This window comes from Pezoporus occidentalis, unplaced genomic scaffold (assembly GCF_034315485.1).
Source record: "Pezoporus occidentalis ecotype Australia unplaced genomic scaffold, CSIRO_AGI_Poc_V1 ctg13, whole genome shotgun sequence".
Classification (NCBI taxonomy): Eukaryota; Metazoa; Chordata; class Aves; order Psittaciformes; family Psittacidae; genus Pezoporus; species Pezoporus occidentalis.
The window spans coordinates 6,692,182-6,706,932 of NW_026913103.1; the positions used below are offsets into that span (position 1 = coordinate 6,692,182).

At 39.5% G+C, this 14,751-nt stretch overlaps 1 protein-coding gene across 4 annotated transcripts in view; it reads left to right on the forward strand.

Moving 5' to 3' along the window:
- The window catches only part of BCKDHB (branched chain keto acid dehydrogenase E1 subunit beta), a 113,997-nt gene extending 104,825 nt beyond the window's left edge, over positions 1 to 9,172 (forward strand). For 2 of the 4 annotated variants that reach the window (XM_062608261.1, XM_062608260.1), the window contains 2 exons: positions 4,250 to 4,402; positions 8,835 to 9,172. In XM_062608261.1, the coding sequence (XP_062464245.1) occupies positions 4,250 to 4,390 (141 nt within the window). In that variant the 3' untranslated portion in view covers positions 4,391 to 4,402; positions 8,835 to 9,172. Of the gene's footprint in view, positions 1 to 4,249; positions 4,403 to 5,805; positions 5,848 to 8,834 lie in introns of all 4 variants that reach the window. The other 2 variants (XR_009962752.1, XM_062608262.1) reach the window with 2 other exon arrangements.
- Positions 9,173 to 14,751: the final 5,579 nt, after the last annotated feature.

A 14,751-nucleotide genomic window follows, 5' to 3' on the forward strand; every position in this document is an offset into this window, starting at 1 on the left:
CGTATTTGGGATGAAGCGGATTCTTGTTAGTCCTGCAGTCTTTTAGCAGCAGGTGTGAACAAAAATCTGTGTAAGACAGGCTGTTTGATGAGCTCATCACTAAACTGCTCTTCAAGCTCAAAAAGGAAGATGACTTAGAAATACTTCCATAGACTAATATTCTTTTTATGTTAGGGTATAAACCTTATACAAACAGGATTTTTCAAAGTCTAATGCCATCTAATGAAGAGTGCAATCTTGTTTGCTCAGATTATGGTCATTAATGCCATCAAGCAGGCAGTTTCAAATTCTGTAACTTTGAAAAAGTTTGGTTTGATTTGAGGGACACAACTGAATAAATTGTCCCATAAACTAGAACTGATACCAGAGTTAAATCAAAGCTCCATGAACTGATAAACTTTTTAGTTTTTTTTTAAACAAAACTGGCTCCAAACGTAAATGGAGACAGCTACAAGCAAAGACCTCAGTGCTACAAAAAACTTGCTGCATACCTAGGTGCATCCAAAGAACACCTAGTAAAGTAGTAGTATCTTCTATCAGACCACCTTACATGATAAAAAAAGAAGGATTTCCCTCTGAATCATCTAGTTAAGGTATTTAAGCTTGTTTTTGGTGTGTTCAAGGCCATGTTGGACAGAGCCTTGGGTGACATGGTTTAGTCTGAGGTGCCCCTGGCTATGGCAGGGGGGTTGGAACTAGGTGATCTTAAGGTCCTGTCTAACCCTAACTATTCTACGGTTCTATGATTCTATGTCTCCTTATGTGTAAAACGTGTGGATTTGTGAATTTTGTTGTTTTTTTTTTTTGAGGACCAAATACTTAGCATATGGTGGGAGTATCAGTGTGTTTCTGTGAGTAAACCCAGCTATCCTACTGTAAGCATGGTGAAAGACATAAAAAAGTTAGCTTTATTATGTTTTGAATAAGAACCAGGATGGCAATGTCAAGAGTTTGCCATGCTCTCAGCAAGATCAAGACTTTTATCTCTTTACTTCTACATTGTAAAATAAAAATGCATTTTCTTGATTGTTTTGGAATTATTTTTGGATTATAATTTTATTGCTACTCTATTAAAACCCCCAAGTCTTAAATGCTTTGATTCTTTGCAATTTGCTCTTATCAATATTCTTGCAATTATTTTCAGTAAATCTGAAAGAATTTAGTGTCAACTGAATCATCTTCATATTGCTAGGTATGCAGCATTTCTGTTGTTACTGTAGTCATTGAGAGACTTAACTCCAGTAAGTTCCATAGCCAACACACCACCTGACCCAAACCTGCATTTGTAAAATGTATGTGTCAATAATCTCACAGTCCTCTGCATAATAGCATATACACTGGTGTAAGATTTATGTATGAGTTTAGGTATGGCTGGTAACCTAAAAAATACATTGTAAGATGATCTTATAATGGGAAGAATGGACTAGATGATCTTGGCAGTCCCTTCTAACCCAAACCATTCTATGATTCTGTGGTGGTAGAATCCAAAAATCTAAAACCTGTAAGCAGTTTATTCAGTGTGTTGTTATACAAATGTTGTTACTTTGCTAGGAATACTACCTTTTTCCATGATAAACTATTGCAATGTGAAATTCTGTGCGTGGCATTATTAGAGCCACCTGGGTTTGAATCTCTCTGAAACTGTGTTGACTTCAGTCAGGTGATGTGTAAGTAGAGTTTCCTCATGGGTTTGACTGGTGGCTTGGGTCTATTTTTTCTGTCTCTGAAGAATTTTATAATATTTTATAAAAATATAAAAATATTTATTGCACTCATACAGTGCAATAGCTTAGTTAAAAATCTGCAAACACCCCCCCCCCCCCTTATCTCCAAAATGGTAATAGTAAAAGAGTTATGTTTGTATGCATACACACAGAGAGTAGCTCAGACTTAAGAGCTTTTCCACCTTTATCAGGCTGTCATTCTTGAATGGTGCGTGACAACACAATACTGCTCATCCCAGCTGCACTCTCTGACTCCCCCACTGACGTAAGGGAGTCCCCATGACTCCCTGGAATCTGTACGAGTTTCAAAGCAATAGGGGTATGCTTAAAGTGAAAGCTGTTGCTGAGTTTTAAAACCCCAGAAGGGGTGCTTGTAACAGCTGGTTTGTGTTCTTGAGGAGAAAAGTATTAAGTGGAATTTTGGAAAGTCTTATGACTTACTTTTTACTCTGAATTAACTATATTAGTAATAGAATTACTAAATATGCATGCTTGCAACTATTCTATATGGCTCGGGTTTACCAGCTGAGATTTATATTTACAGCCAAGCCCTTGGTCTTATTCAGGGGTGTATAGCACCCCACCTGCCAGTCACGGCTGACATTTCTCTGCTGCTTGGGCTGCTGAAGATGCAATGCTGCTGTCTGCACGCATGCCCAATGTATGTGGAATAGTGCAATAAATATTTTCAGTGAAACTAATGAACTTTCTCTCTAAGCATCATTTGGGATGAGCTTTTGTCACAGATCTGGGTATGATGTAAACTAAAGGTCTCTCTTAGGCAGTGGTACTGTGTTGGGTACTCTGAAGCAGCAGTGCAGAGTTGGAAGGCTGTGGGTCTAGAATATACTTGTATGCTTTGGTGTAATGAAACTTCACAGATGGTCAGGACAGTCAGTTTTGGGATGGTATGAAAACTACTACTTTGTTTTATTGGGTAGTCACAACATGGGAACTAAGGATTGATTAGTATGACAGGTATTCTTGCCAGCAGGGTACAGAAGGACATCATGATCTACCTCATGGGCAGGTAAAGAGTTAATACACTGTACTGCACAGCATTTTGTACTGATGTGAATCTTCCACTTTACAAAGAAAAGCAAAGATGTGCCTGAAAATGGAGCTCAAAAAGTCTTTTAATTGCACGTATTTTTTACCTCAGACCTATTTGGACTCTCAGGTTTTCTAGGTGAATTAGTTCACAATTAAAGGTAATGATACAGTACATAGTCACACAACTTCTTGGACTTGCAGGAATCGTGTAGATTTCTGTCTTACAGAAATACGCCACTTCGCAATGCACCAAAGTGGTAGCTGGAGCGAAAGGTTATAATCTCAGTGTGTTATGAGTACCTTCTATGCTGCCAAATACTGTGTTGTATATAAAGCACAGTAAGTTAGACTTGGGCTGCCATGGACTGCAAGGCACGTGCATTCAAAACAGTTCATCAGTCTGAGAAAATACTTAGCACTTCGCTGCAGAAAAACCTAGCTCTTTGTGGGCCTGGTTTGCCTTGTGGACCTGGTGGAAAAGGACTGGTAGATAATTCTTCACCTTCTGATTTGCTGAGCCAAGTGCAGGGGAAGTTGGCCAGGATGTCTCAGTTGCTGCAGTCCATAAAGGAGAGGCCAAGAGGAGATGTGTTTTGCCTCTTCATTTGTCTTCCCTGGAAAGCAAATACGTATGCTAAAGATAGGGGGAGAAAGGGTGCTTATAATTAGTGTCACCATCAGTTTGATCTGGCAAAGTTATTTCTGTATCTACTTCTTGCAGATTTTCATAGTCTGTGACTCTAATACTTGACAGTAGGAAGATTGAAACGTCACTATTTATTTAGTTATTAAAGCTGATAATATTACATCTATTTCCATAGGTTTCTTTCAGATTAACATGGTGCATTTGTAATATTTTGTGTCCTACTAGGTCAAGTAATGAAACTCTCACAGTCATTGCCAAATCTGATCTCCAAATAGAACACAAATTGAGGGGTTTTGTGTACAGCATGGATTTGACTCAAGGGTGGAGATACAGAAATCCACTTGAGTTCAAATTCATAATTTCCTAACTGCTTAATGCTTCTCAAGCAGCCTCAATAAGGTTCAAAGAAGTTTGAATCTGATGTTCACGTATCCAACAAATAATATTTACTCTTAGATTATGTAATTTTTCTATACGTTTCAAAGTGGCACAGGAAAGAAACTCTTATGCCTTTTTCCTAAAATATTTGTTTCTTGGCAGCATGTGTCTGGATGTATAGCAGACGTACTAAATATAACCTGCGTATGATTTAATGTAGCACACATGTAGAAAATGAAAATAACATTAGTACAAGTTGTTATTTTAATATGGACCTTTGGGCAAAAGGAGACACTGTTCTGGTCTGGCCTACTTATGCTGTGATATAAATAGAAGGTTTGAGTTGCCAGGACTGTCAGTCTGGCAAAGTTCATTCGACCTTAATTTGTGATGCAAGACTCCTGAAAATAATGGCCTCTCTAACATTGTTCTGTGTTTCTGTTAATAGGAGGAATGCTTTTTGAATTTAGAAGCTCCTATTTCAAGAGTATGTGGCTATGACACTCCTTTCCCTCACATCTTTGAGCCTTTCTACATCCCAGACAAATGGAAATGCTATGATGCTATTCTAAAAATGATTAACTACTGAACAGCAGTACAGGTGAGAAATAATGTCCTATACTCACAGTTTGCCTGTAAGGATTCTGTCAGAGTCACTGTAAAGTCTGGGGATAAGGTGCTACTTTTTTAGTCAGTTATAACAAGAATTGCCTCTTATGGCTTCAGTCTTAAAGGTGTCTGAAAATTTTTATGTAGTGCCATTGAAGTCAGTGTTTAAAATTAATTACCTTGCTTAATCAGTCTGAAAATTAAAAAGTGTCTTGTATCCTGAGAAGTGAAAAGAACATAGGGTGAAAGTAATGCAGAGAGAATATGTATTCACCTATAACAGAAGACCTACAGTTACTTCATAGGCCAATCATAGTGTTAAGTTTTATAGTTTTTCACTCTTCGGGGTGGCCTGTAATCCTGTGGGGTATTAATAAGGCCCACTTTACACCAAATACAGGCACTGCATTGCAAGCATACACAGAGCATTGAAAATACACAAAGTATTGGTAGTATCTTACTGCTCTGTTAAAATAAAATTATAAGGCTTCCATGTAATGTTTATTCTAAAGGTATTTTTTCTGTATAATTGTTTCTGTAATTTGGTCACGCTTGCAGATTTCTGTATGCCGAGTGCTTCAGGCACCACGCCTGTGAACTAATACATATTTCTATTACATGACTAACAGTCTGTAACATCCTTTTCCTTTATTTCATTGTAATATAATACTAAGTAGCATTAGACCATGCAGTGGCATTGCTGTGGAAGAACTTCTGGTGTCTAATGACCAAAGTTTGATGATTAGGAAATAAGTCAATACGTTTTATTCTCTACTTCCTTTAATTAGATGAATCAAGTAGCCCAGTTTTTGAGATTGAGTCTTGGTAAGTCATGTACCTCTGAACTAAAAAGAAAAGGTGAAACCAGCAGGCCTGTTTTCCTTTGGAACGAGGAGATCAGGGGGGTTTTAGCTGTTGACACCAAAGATGGGAGATCCAAGGTGGACCCTACATTACAGGTGCCCTCTGTTTTACCTATGCATTAAGCCATGAATTAAGTTTAAGGCCAGGAATAGAAAGAAGGTTGTTAAGTCGTTAATGTTAATCTTGTTTATATGCATGCTTACTTTCAGGATGACTTTTTGCAGTTCACTCTCCTTTGTTCCCTGTGATAGCTGATAGTGGGGTGCCTGTATGTGAAGTAGGAATGCTACCAGTGAGGCAGTGTCTCTGAAAGTTAATGTAGTTCCACTTAAAATACTACTCAAAAATCACCTGTTACTGACAAACTAGAGCATTTCCTTATGATCAAAACTGAAGAACGTAGTGATCTTTTTTGTAGAGTGTGTGATAAATGCTCTCTTTTTCATTACAGTTGTCCTTGCCTTTGTGTTGAAGTAAACTTGTTAAACATTTATTTTCTTTTTTTGTTTGGCACCTCTGTAATAAATTCAGTGAAGCTTTCCTAAAGAGAATGGGTTGTATCTGCTCTTTGAGGTGAGTTACTAGGCCTTGCTAGGTAGCCTCTAATCTGCCCTTTCCAATGCAAACTAAAGGACAAAATATTCTTACCTCTGTGTAAGGAAAGGGAGACAAACTGAGGATATTTGGTGATTCAAAGACCCAGTTTAAGTGGCTTCTGGAATTGCATTGAATTTGTAGATGCTTTGAGGTGTCCTGCTCCTGCATTGTCTCATCCACAGGTCACAGTTCCTTTGACTTGGTTCACACTGGAGTTCCAACCTGTCCAGTACAGCATCACAGGAACAGTAGTGATGCCCTGGCCATGCAGCAGTACAGCAAGGAGTGAAAACAAAAGGCAGCCACTGACAAGTACTGGATCCCAGCAAGCACAGGAGCCTTCCAATTAATATCTAAACAGCAGTAACAGCCATAAATTCTATATGGCATATTACAATCAAACCTGCCATCTTGAGCTCTTTGAGGCCATACTGGGATCCAAAAAGGACTGTCGTAGTTTAAATCAGTGAGCAACTAAGCATCATGCAGGTGTGCTCACTCACTCTACCCAGTGGGATGGGAAAAGGAATCAGAAGGGTAAAAGTAAGAAAATTCATTGGTTGAGATAAAGACAGTTTAATAGGTAAAGCAAAGGCCATGCACACAAAGCAAACCAAGGAATTCATTCACCACTTCCCATGGGCAGGCTGGTGATTGGCCATCTCCAGGAAAGCAGGGCTTCATCATGCCTAATCCACCCCCCTCTTCCTCTTTCCTGCTTCCTTCTTCTTCCCCCAACTTTATATGCAGTGATATGATTCCCTTCCTCCCCTTGTTACTGGATAATACCAAGTTGTGTAATGTTTCGTGGACTGCCACTGTTTGAACATCCTGTACAGACCTGGAAACAGGTTCTAGATGCATGGTGGTGCTAATTCCTAACTTATTTATACCAGTTACAGTTCTTTAAGTTATTTGTTGTGTTGAAATCTTTCTGTCCTTATTCACACAAGTGTTTCTCATTTAACAAAGAATACAGCCGCATCTCCTTTAAAAAACAAAAGAATAAAACCCTCCCTGAAATACGGTCAGCTGTGTGTACAAATGTACCTCATACCCAAAAAGGTTCTTGTCAGGCACCTGAAGTAACTTACTGCTTTGTGTCTAAGGTTAATGTGGGGTTTCAAGCTGGATGCTACAGTCAATCATTTCTCAAGTTAGCCTTATTATCTTAATGTACATCTGGTTTTATTCAGTCTGTGTTGACAGTGTCTCACACATGCTTAGTTGCTTATCTTGAGGTTGACAGTATAAATGGATTTCCTGCTCAAAGGCAGTGTTTGACAATGCATACTGTATACCTCACCAGTGAGACAGGCAAGAGCAGAATCTGTATCTTTCAGCAGCTTCTTAGCTATTAAGATTTACATCTATGTTAGGTATAAGAGAAATAGCTTCCAGGTAGGCAGCTGTGTTCCAGATAATTCTTTATAGTTGGAAAAAAATAAGAGAAAAGAAGCAGTGAGATTAGAATGGATATACATTTCTTGGAGAGATGGAACAGTGTCTGGCTGGTTATCTGGGGAGGGATGGGGTGAAGATAAAAGAAGAAACAGAAGAAAACAGCCATAACTTTTATAAAATATACTCCTGGGATACAGAAATTTATTGAGGGGTGGCTGTAGCATAGAAATATCAAATAGCCAAGTGCTTTCCTGTTACCTTTTGCAGCTTTCTCTACCACATTTGCATATTCTGTTTTCCTATCAAATTCTGAATTCTGGGTGTCCTTGCCAGGTGATGGTTTACCTCCATGAGATTGTGTGTGTTTGTAGAGACACCATTACTATTACAAATTTGGTCTCTAAAAATACAAAGTTATCACACCAAACCTTGTTATGGAACAATTTTACGGAAAGCTTAAAGGTTAGGCAGTGTTAGGGGATGGTAGGGTGTTGTTTTAAATTGGTTTTTCTTTCCAAGAATGTATTTGAAGTTGTATTTCAACGTGCTATGCAGTTTGCTCAAAACCAGTGCTCCAGTTGGGAGAGACTTGCAAATGACAGCAATGCTTTCCTGTCTCAACCAGTAAGTTGTGCTGGGAAATGGGAAGGGACGTGATAGGTACTTTGGTTAATAATTGTCTGTTCTTTGCGCTCCTAGTTATTAAGCATGGCTTCATACAGGTAACTCAAGGTACAGGAAAAACATAATTGCTCTCCCTGTTTGGTAAATAAAATGAGAGACTGTGCAAGATCATTTGGTTTTAACCTAACAATCGGGTTTTTTTCAGCACAGAATCCCAAGTGTGGCAGGCTAAACTGCCTGCCTTTTGTAATGCGCTGTCTGTAACCCAATAGAACAACCAACCTCCTGTGGCTTGGGTAGGGCACAGCATTCCTGGTTTATAATGTTTTCCTGCTGGATGGTGAAAGTTATGGAAATGGCCAGTGAATCATGTCTTATTCACAAGCAGTGAGTAGTCCAGATATAAGATAAGAGTCTGTTAGTGCTATGAATTAGTCTGTTAATATGGCCACTGAAAGTCTATATTTGTATACAAGCCTTGACGAGAACTCATGCAAGATCAGGAATAATTAAATTACCTTAAAAAAAGCTCTAAATAGGAAAGGTATTGACTATAGGTTTTTTACAAGACCCCTCTTCACTGTAACAGTGGATTTATGGTGTATTTAGTAGAGCTGTAATGAAACAACATAGCAGAGTAGGATGGAAGGCATCATAAAGTTTTTGCATAAATGGTGATAATTAGTATCGTCTTCACAGTAGATATCAGTTGCAGCATTTCTAATTTCCAAGTGTCTACCCTGGCAGCTTTAAAAATTTAATGTAATTTTTAATATGTATAAGTAATTATTTTGTTGTAATTCACAGACCTTGAGGTTAAGAAAAAATTATAAATGTAAAAAGTAAGATTGCCATGGAGGGCACTGTGTGTTTAAGTTGTGGATATTATTTTCAGCCTTAAGATTTGTCATTTATTTTGTCATCTTCTTCTGCAGAGATGAGAACAACAGGGAAATACGGAAGTTGCCTTCAGAACTCTTGACACTTTACTCATATCTTTTGGGTTTGGAATTCACATAGCAGACTGTTTTCTCTGAACTCAGCTATCCTTAATATTCATCTTGACTATTCTTCAGAAAATTCAAATCTTCCTTAATTATGAAATCAGTGTTGGGCAGGTGATTGCTGTAAGAAATAGTTTCAGATGTATTTAAAGATATTCCAGATGTCGTATGAATGTTGCACCTTGCCATGTTTCACTAGGTTACATCTCTAGAATTCACTGTGTAAATATTGGAAGCAGGATTTTATTGAATAAAACATATCATGCACATGTTGTCTCTTGGTTTTTGTTATTGTTTTGGGAAACCTGAAGAAGTTATTTAAATGTGACTGTATTTTCAATGAAATAGGCAGCCAGAGCAGCTTGTGCATCTGGTCTGATAGAGACCTTCTTTAACCACTGTCATTAGCTGTCTCTAAGTGGAGTGGCTTTATGTAAAATATTACCAGATACTGATTTTCCTTTCTGCAAGGGAAATGAAAACTCAACTTGTCTTGCGAACAGAGGAGATACTCTTTTTGCAGTGTTGCTGTAGGTGAGAGCCTCCATTGGTACATCTTTCCTGCAGTATCTTATTTAAAAGTATGTTTAATCTAGATATAGACTGTGTTTGCTGCTAAGCAGCTGTGCAAAATGTGCCAGTTTGTTGAGGAAAGGTAACGGTACCGTGGCATATGCATGCTAGTGGTGGGAGAAGAGGCAGCGCACATTCATTTTCTGTTGGTGAGGACACAGAAATACAAAATTACCAAAAAGACTCTAGTCTAGTGTAAAATTAAACCTGAATGTTTATTTTTCCTGTGCTAATATAAAGGGCACTGAACATCCCTAAGTGCGAAAAGAGGTCCAAACTTTCAGACTGAAGGCTTCTGACCTCAGTTGAGGTTTGCTTAATTTTCAATACTGCCCTTCTTTTCCATATGACATGGCAAGGGCACAGCAAAAGCGTTGTGAGAATTATCCTCTCTTGTCCTACATTCCAGCACCGCTCAAAGGGCAGCAGATCTTCCAGCACAGTAGTTGCAAAGCTTATTACTGAATTCCTTTGGTACCAGCTCTGCTCATTTTTCCACCAACTAAATTAAGTGTGAATTCAGCAGTTCATAGTCTTTTTGTACAGAGAGCAAAGCAACCGAATCAATCTCATGCTGTGTTGCTTCTTACTACATGGGGGAAGGAGTGAAGGGGGTGGGAAGATGTATGCCAGTAGCCAGATAACCACACTTCCATTATTATTCAGGGGGATCATTCAAGGAGAAGGGTAACTTTGTACACAAACCTGCGCAGGGCAGTCCTTAAGTTAGTGGCTAAAACACAGCAGGGAGGAAACTCAGGAGGATAACTTCACTCTGAATATCAGTGGATATTACCCCCATATCCCTCCATCATCTACTTTGATGATTTGTGAGGTTGTTGATGAGTTGATCCACTGAAATCCAAGCGAAATATGGCTTTTGATTATGGGTGCCCAAGTGCATACACTTGCACCTCAAAGTGGTGTGCTTCTCAGGGCTCTGAGGCAACTCGTGTCATGCTTCCAAATCTCAGGAGCAATCCCTGTAGTGTGATTTCAGTGTTTGTAGCATGGGGCAATTCTTGTGCTCCAGAGAACTCAACGCAAAAAGGACTTGTACAGGTGGAAGGTGCTAAATGATCATCTTTTCAGGGCCTGCTACTATTTTGTGTAAGACTGCCTTCCTAGTTCATACATTGCATGCAGAATCCCACAACTTGATAATGAAGCTAATTGTTAATGTTTCTAATCAAAGTAAAATGATATTATTAGTCATCTGTCCGTAAATCTTAGGTAAATGACATGTATAAAATTTTATTATTGTTTGAAAAAAGATAGATGCATTATGTATTTTATATTTTTTGTGCTGGATGTAAACTTTTGGTTTTATGAAGAAAAATGGTTTAAAAATTATTTCTTCCTTTTATGAAAATCAGTAGATATTTGAGTAACTATCTTCTAAAAATGTACTGTTACTGCATTTTAAAGCATATAAAATAGATACAATTATAGTACTGCCATAGTAAAACATGGTTTCATAATTAATATCCTTAATACTATACACTTTGAGGTTTTTAAATTTAAAAGCAGTTTGTAATTTAGTGCAGAGCTTAAGTTCAAGTTGTGTGTATGGAGATAGAGAAGAATGTATTTCTTAATAGACATGCAGAAAATATTTGCTCTTAATGTAGACTACTACAGTCCGGTTGAGGGGCTGGTTTTTCATTTCAGTGAGTGGTGATGTGTCATTTTTAATAGTATAAAAAGTTTTCTTTTCTTCTCCGTTTTGGATGATAGAATATTTTTTCCCTGGCAAAGACAACTGGTGTTCTAAAACAGATGCTGCTCCCAGCAGCCTGCCTAGATGGCAGTATCCACTCACGTAACTTGTGCTCAAGGATGGCAGCTGTTTAAAGTGCATATTATAGAAAAATGACATACAGTTCTAAACTGGACAGGAAGGCCTATACTGTTAGACACAAATAACTGTTTCTCATTAATTTCTTAATAATAAAATCCATAGATAAGTCATATTATCTGTTTTTTAATTACTTAAGTCTCTTAATTAGATTATGCAAAAAATTTAACCTGGACAGTGATTGCTTCCCTTTAAGTAACACCTTCTAAAGCAAAAACCATGTCAGTACTCCTTGCTTGTCGTCCAGAAAATTAATAATTGATCTAGTCATGCTGGAAATTGCTGGAAATAATTATGATGCATAGTTTAATGCTGGATCCTGATACCGGAATTCAAGAAATACACAGGCTTATTGGGATCCCAGATTTATTAACTGCAGAGGAAAGACTTGTATACTCTTTGCCTGTCATCTAGCTAAGTTAAGAGTGTAGTGCTGTAACAACTTCATCATAATAAACAGTGTACCAATTAGTGAAAATTGGATTTAAATCATTAGAGGTATTCTCCCTTGTGGAAGTGCATGTGTTTATAAGAGGATTAGCCAGTAGTACATTTCTCACTGCAGTAGCCAGGAGCCTTGACAGAGCCTTGACATAATGACCTTCCTCTCCTCTGGTCTGATAATCAGTTCTGAGTTCATGAATCTTTTCAGACAGTTCTCTTGCTCCTGTAGCTAAAAAACAGTGTTCCCGGTGCACTGGTGTATTGCAGAAGGTCTGTTCTAGCCACATAACTTTAGAGGCAGCAACTGAAAGGAATCCATTCAGCAAGCTGGCAGAGATTGTTATCACAGCAGCTCATGGGGTTCAGTGAGCATTATAGTTCATAACAAAATAAGCTGACACAGTCTGCAAGCTCTGCCAGATTTCAGTAGACCTGAAATAAGGATGTAATTCTTTTGTAGCTCTTTTGCTGCTTAGCTGCTCTGCAGAATATATGTTTGTTAGATATGGGCGACATACATCTGACTTCAGTATAAACAAGATTTTTAGGACTTAATTCGGTTGCTTATACTTTGGCATCAAGTACCATTTGAGACACCCTGGGGTAGCCTGCGTGGTCTCCACGTCTCCAGCTGCTGCTTCCATAGGCCCTATGTGATATCTGCCAACCCCATGTGTATCTTGGGTGCCTTAGGGCATCTCACATGGCACAAGATGCCTGCATTCAGGCATCTAAATGGAGCCCTTTGTTTTCTGAGGCTTGGATACCTGATGTCTGATGATTTTTCTGTGAGCTTGTATAAAATTCTAGCACTAAGATTGGTGCATGCCTCAATTTTCAAAATAAATTGCTCAAATCCCCGGGAAGTACATGAAGTGGGATATATAACATGTTGTGCATGTGAAAGAAAGGATTGTCTCCTGGATGACAGGCTGATGCAGAACTGTTAGTTCCTTGAGGTGAGTAATTTAGAGCAAAACCCCAGCCTTATAAATGTCCCATGGCTGGAGATGGCTGCTGTAACTCACAAGGTTTCTAATGAATATCTGAAGATAATATGTGGGCAGGACCTGGTTGAAGTTCAGCAAAGCCATGAACAACAGTGGTGAGTTAATGGGGGATGAGGGAGCTGCAGTCCCCTCACTTCCTGCAGGAGCTGTATGTGGGATTCTGCTCAGGATTAAGACACCTAAATTTAAGTGTCAAGATACAGGTGTGTATGGCTGAGCAAAGCAGGTGAGCTAGCTAGTAAGCGCCTTTAGGGTAATCTGACTCATTCTGTAGGCTGAAACTGACTCTACTGACTGCCTCGGTTTATTGTGCGCAGTGCCACATGAGTTGCTGTAAGGTATGCTGCCTGGCTTTCAGCTTGTCTAGAAGTGTTCAGATCTCCCATTGGTCCTCAGTCATACCTGCTAGCTCAGGCATATCTTTCATGGAATCACAGAATGGTTTTGGTTGGAAGGGACTTTAAAGCTCATCTAGATCCAGTCCCCTGCCATGGGCAGGGACACCTTCCACTAGACCAGGTTGCTCCAACCCCCGTCCAACCTGGCCTTGAACACTGCCAGGGATGGGGCAGCCACAGCTTCTCCGGGCAACCTGTGCAGTGCCTCACCGCTCTCACAGTGAAGACCTATATCTCTCCTCTTTCAGTTTAAAGCCATTCCCCCTTGTCCTACAGTCCCTTGTAAATAGCCCCTCTCCAGACTTCCTGTAGGAACACTTTAGGCACTGGAAGCAGCAATAAGGTCTCCCCTGAGCCTTCTCTTCAGACTGAACAAGCCCAACTCTCCCAGCCTATCTCCAGAGCAGAGGTGCTGCAGCCCTCTAATCATCTTTGTGGCCCTCCTGTGGACTCACTCCATCAGGTCCATGTCCCTTTTGTGTTGGGGGCCCTAGGTCATCTTGGGTTTTGTTGCTAATGCTTGTGTGGGCAGCAGGATCTAATTCCCCGATGGCTGTGGCTGTCATGGGATCACAGCCCAAATGTGAACATTAGATGCTTAACTTTTCATTGCCTGTTCCATCCTTCTGACACAAGGGGAAGAGAGTGGAGAAGCAGCACAGTGTTAGGCAGGTGCTGAGGCTGTGTGCTAACTGGTGCAAGAAGCTAGGAAAAGATCATCTGTCCCTCAGTTCAACTGCTACAAACATCAATGGCCTAACCCATACTTAACATCACCTTACTCATCCCCGGCCCTCTAACAGAAAAAACGAAGCCTCCTTATTAATAATACTGATTAACTTGATTTTTAGCTTATTTCATATTATAAGTGCAAAACTTAATCAGCACCAGCTTTGGGGTTATGTTATTTGCTTTGAAACTGTTTTATGGTCTTTGGTTATGTTTTTAAACCCTTTATTAGGTTAGAAAACCCCCAACATTATTGTCTGTCTTGGAGGAAAAAAATGAAGCCAAAATAATTGAACTACATTAAGAGTAGAAACTAGTGTCTGTTCTTGCTCATGGAGGTCTGTGGCTAACTGTTCTACAACTGACAGTAATGCGCCACCAATGTTTGAGAAGGACTCCCTGTTGATTCCTGCATCTAATTAATTACTTTTATATGATAATTAAATCATTCCTGCTTACTTGCACTCCGTTTGCTTGCAGCTGAGTACTTGCTGAAAACAGCAATTGTATGAATTTATGTTGCCTGTGCGCTTCTTGCGGAGTTTGTGAGCTCTGCCATGCCTGAGCCGCTGCTACTTTCAGTTCTGTGTGGTCTCAGGCAGTGTTGAGGTAAGTGACCCAGCCTGCAGGCAGATGGTTTCTTTCCAGTCTTTCCACCGCACCTCTTTCTGCTATCCTTAGCCTGGGTGATGAAGCAGCACAGACAAGCACAATTGTTCCCCCTTCAGGAAAAGCCTCTCTGGTTAGCTCCCACTATGTATTTGGGCTGCTCATGCCTGACCTGGACTCATCCCAACCTTCCCGGGGGAAACCTGAAGGACGAGGGAGATGGTGGA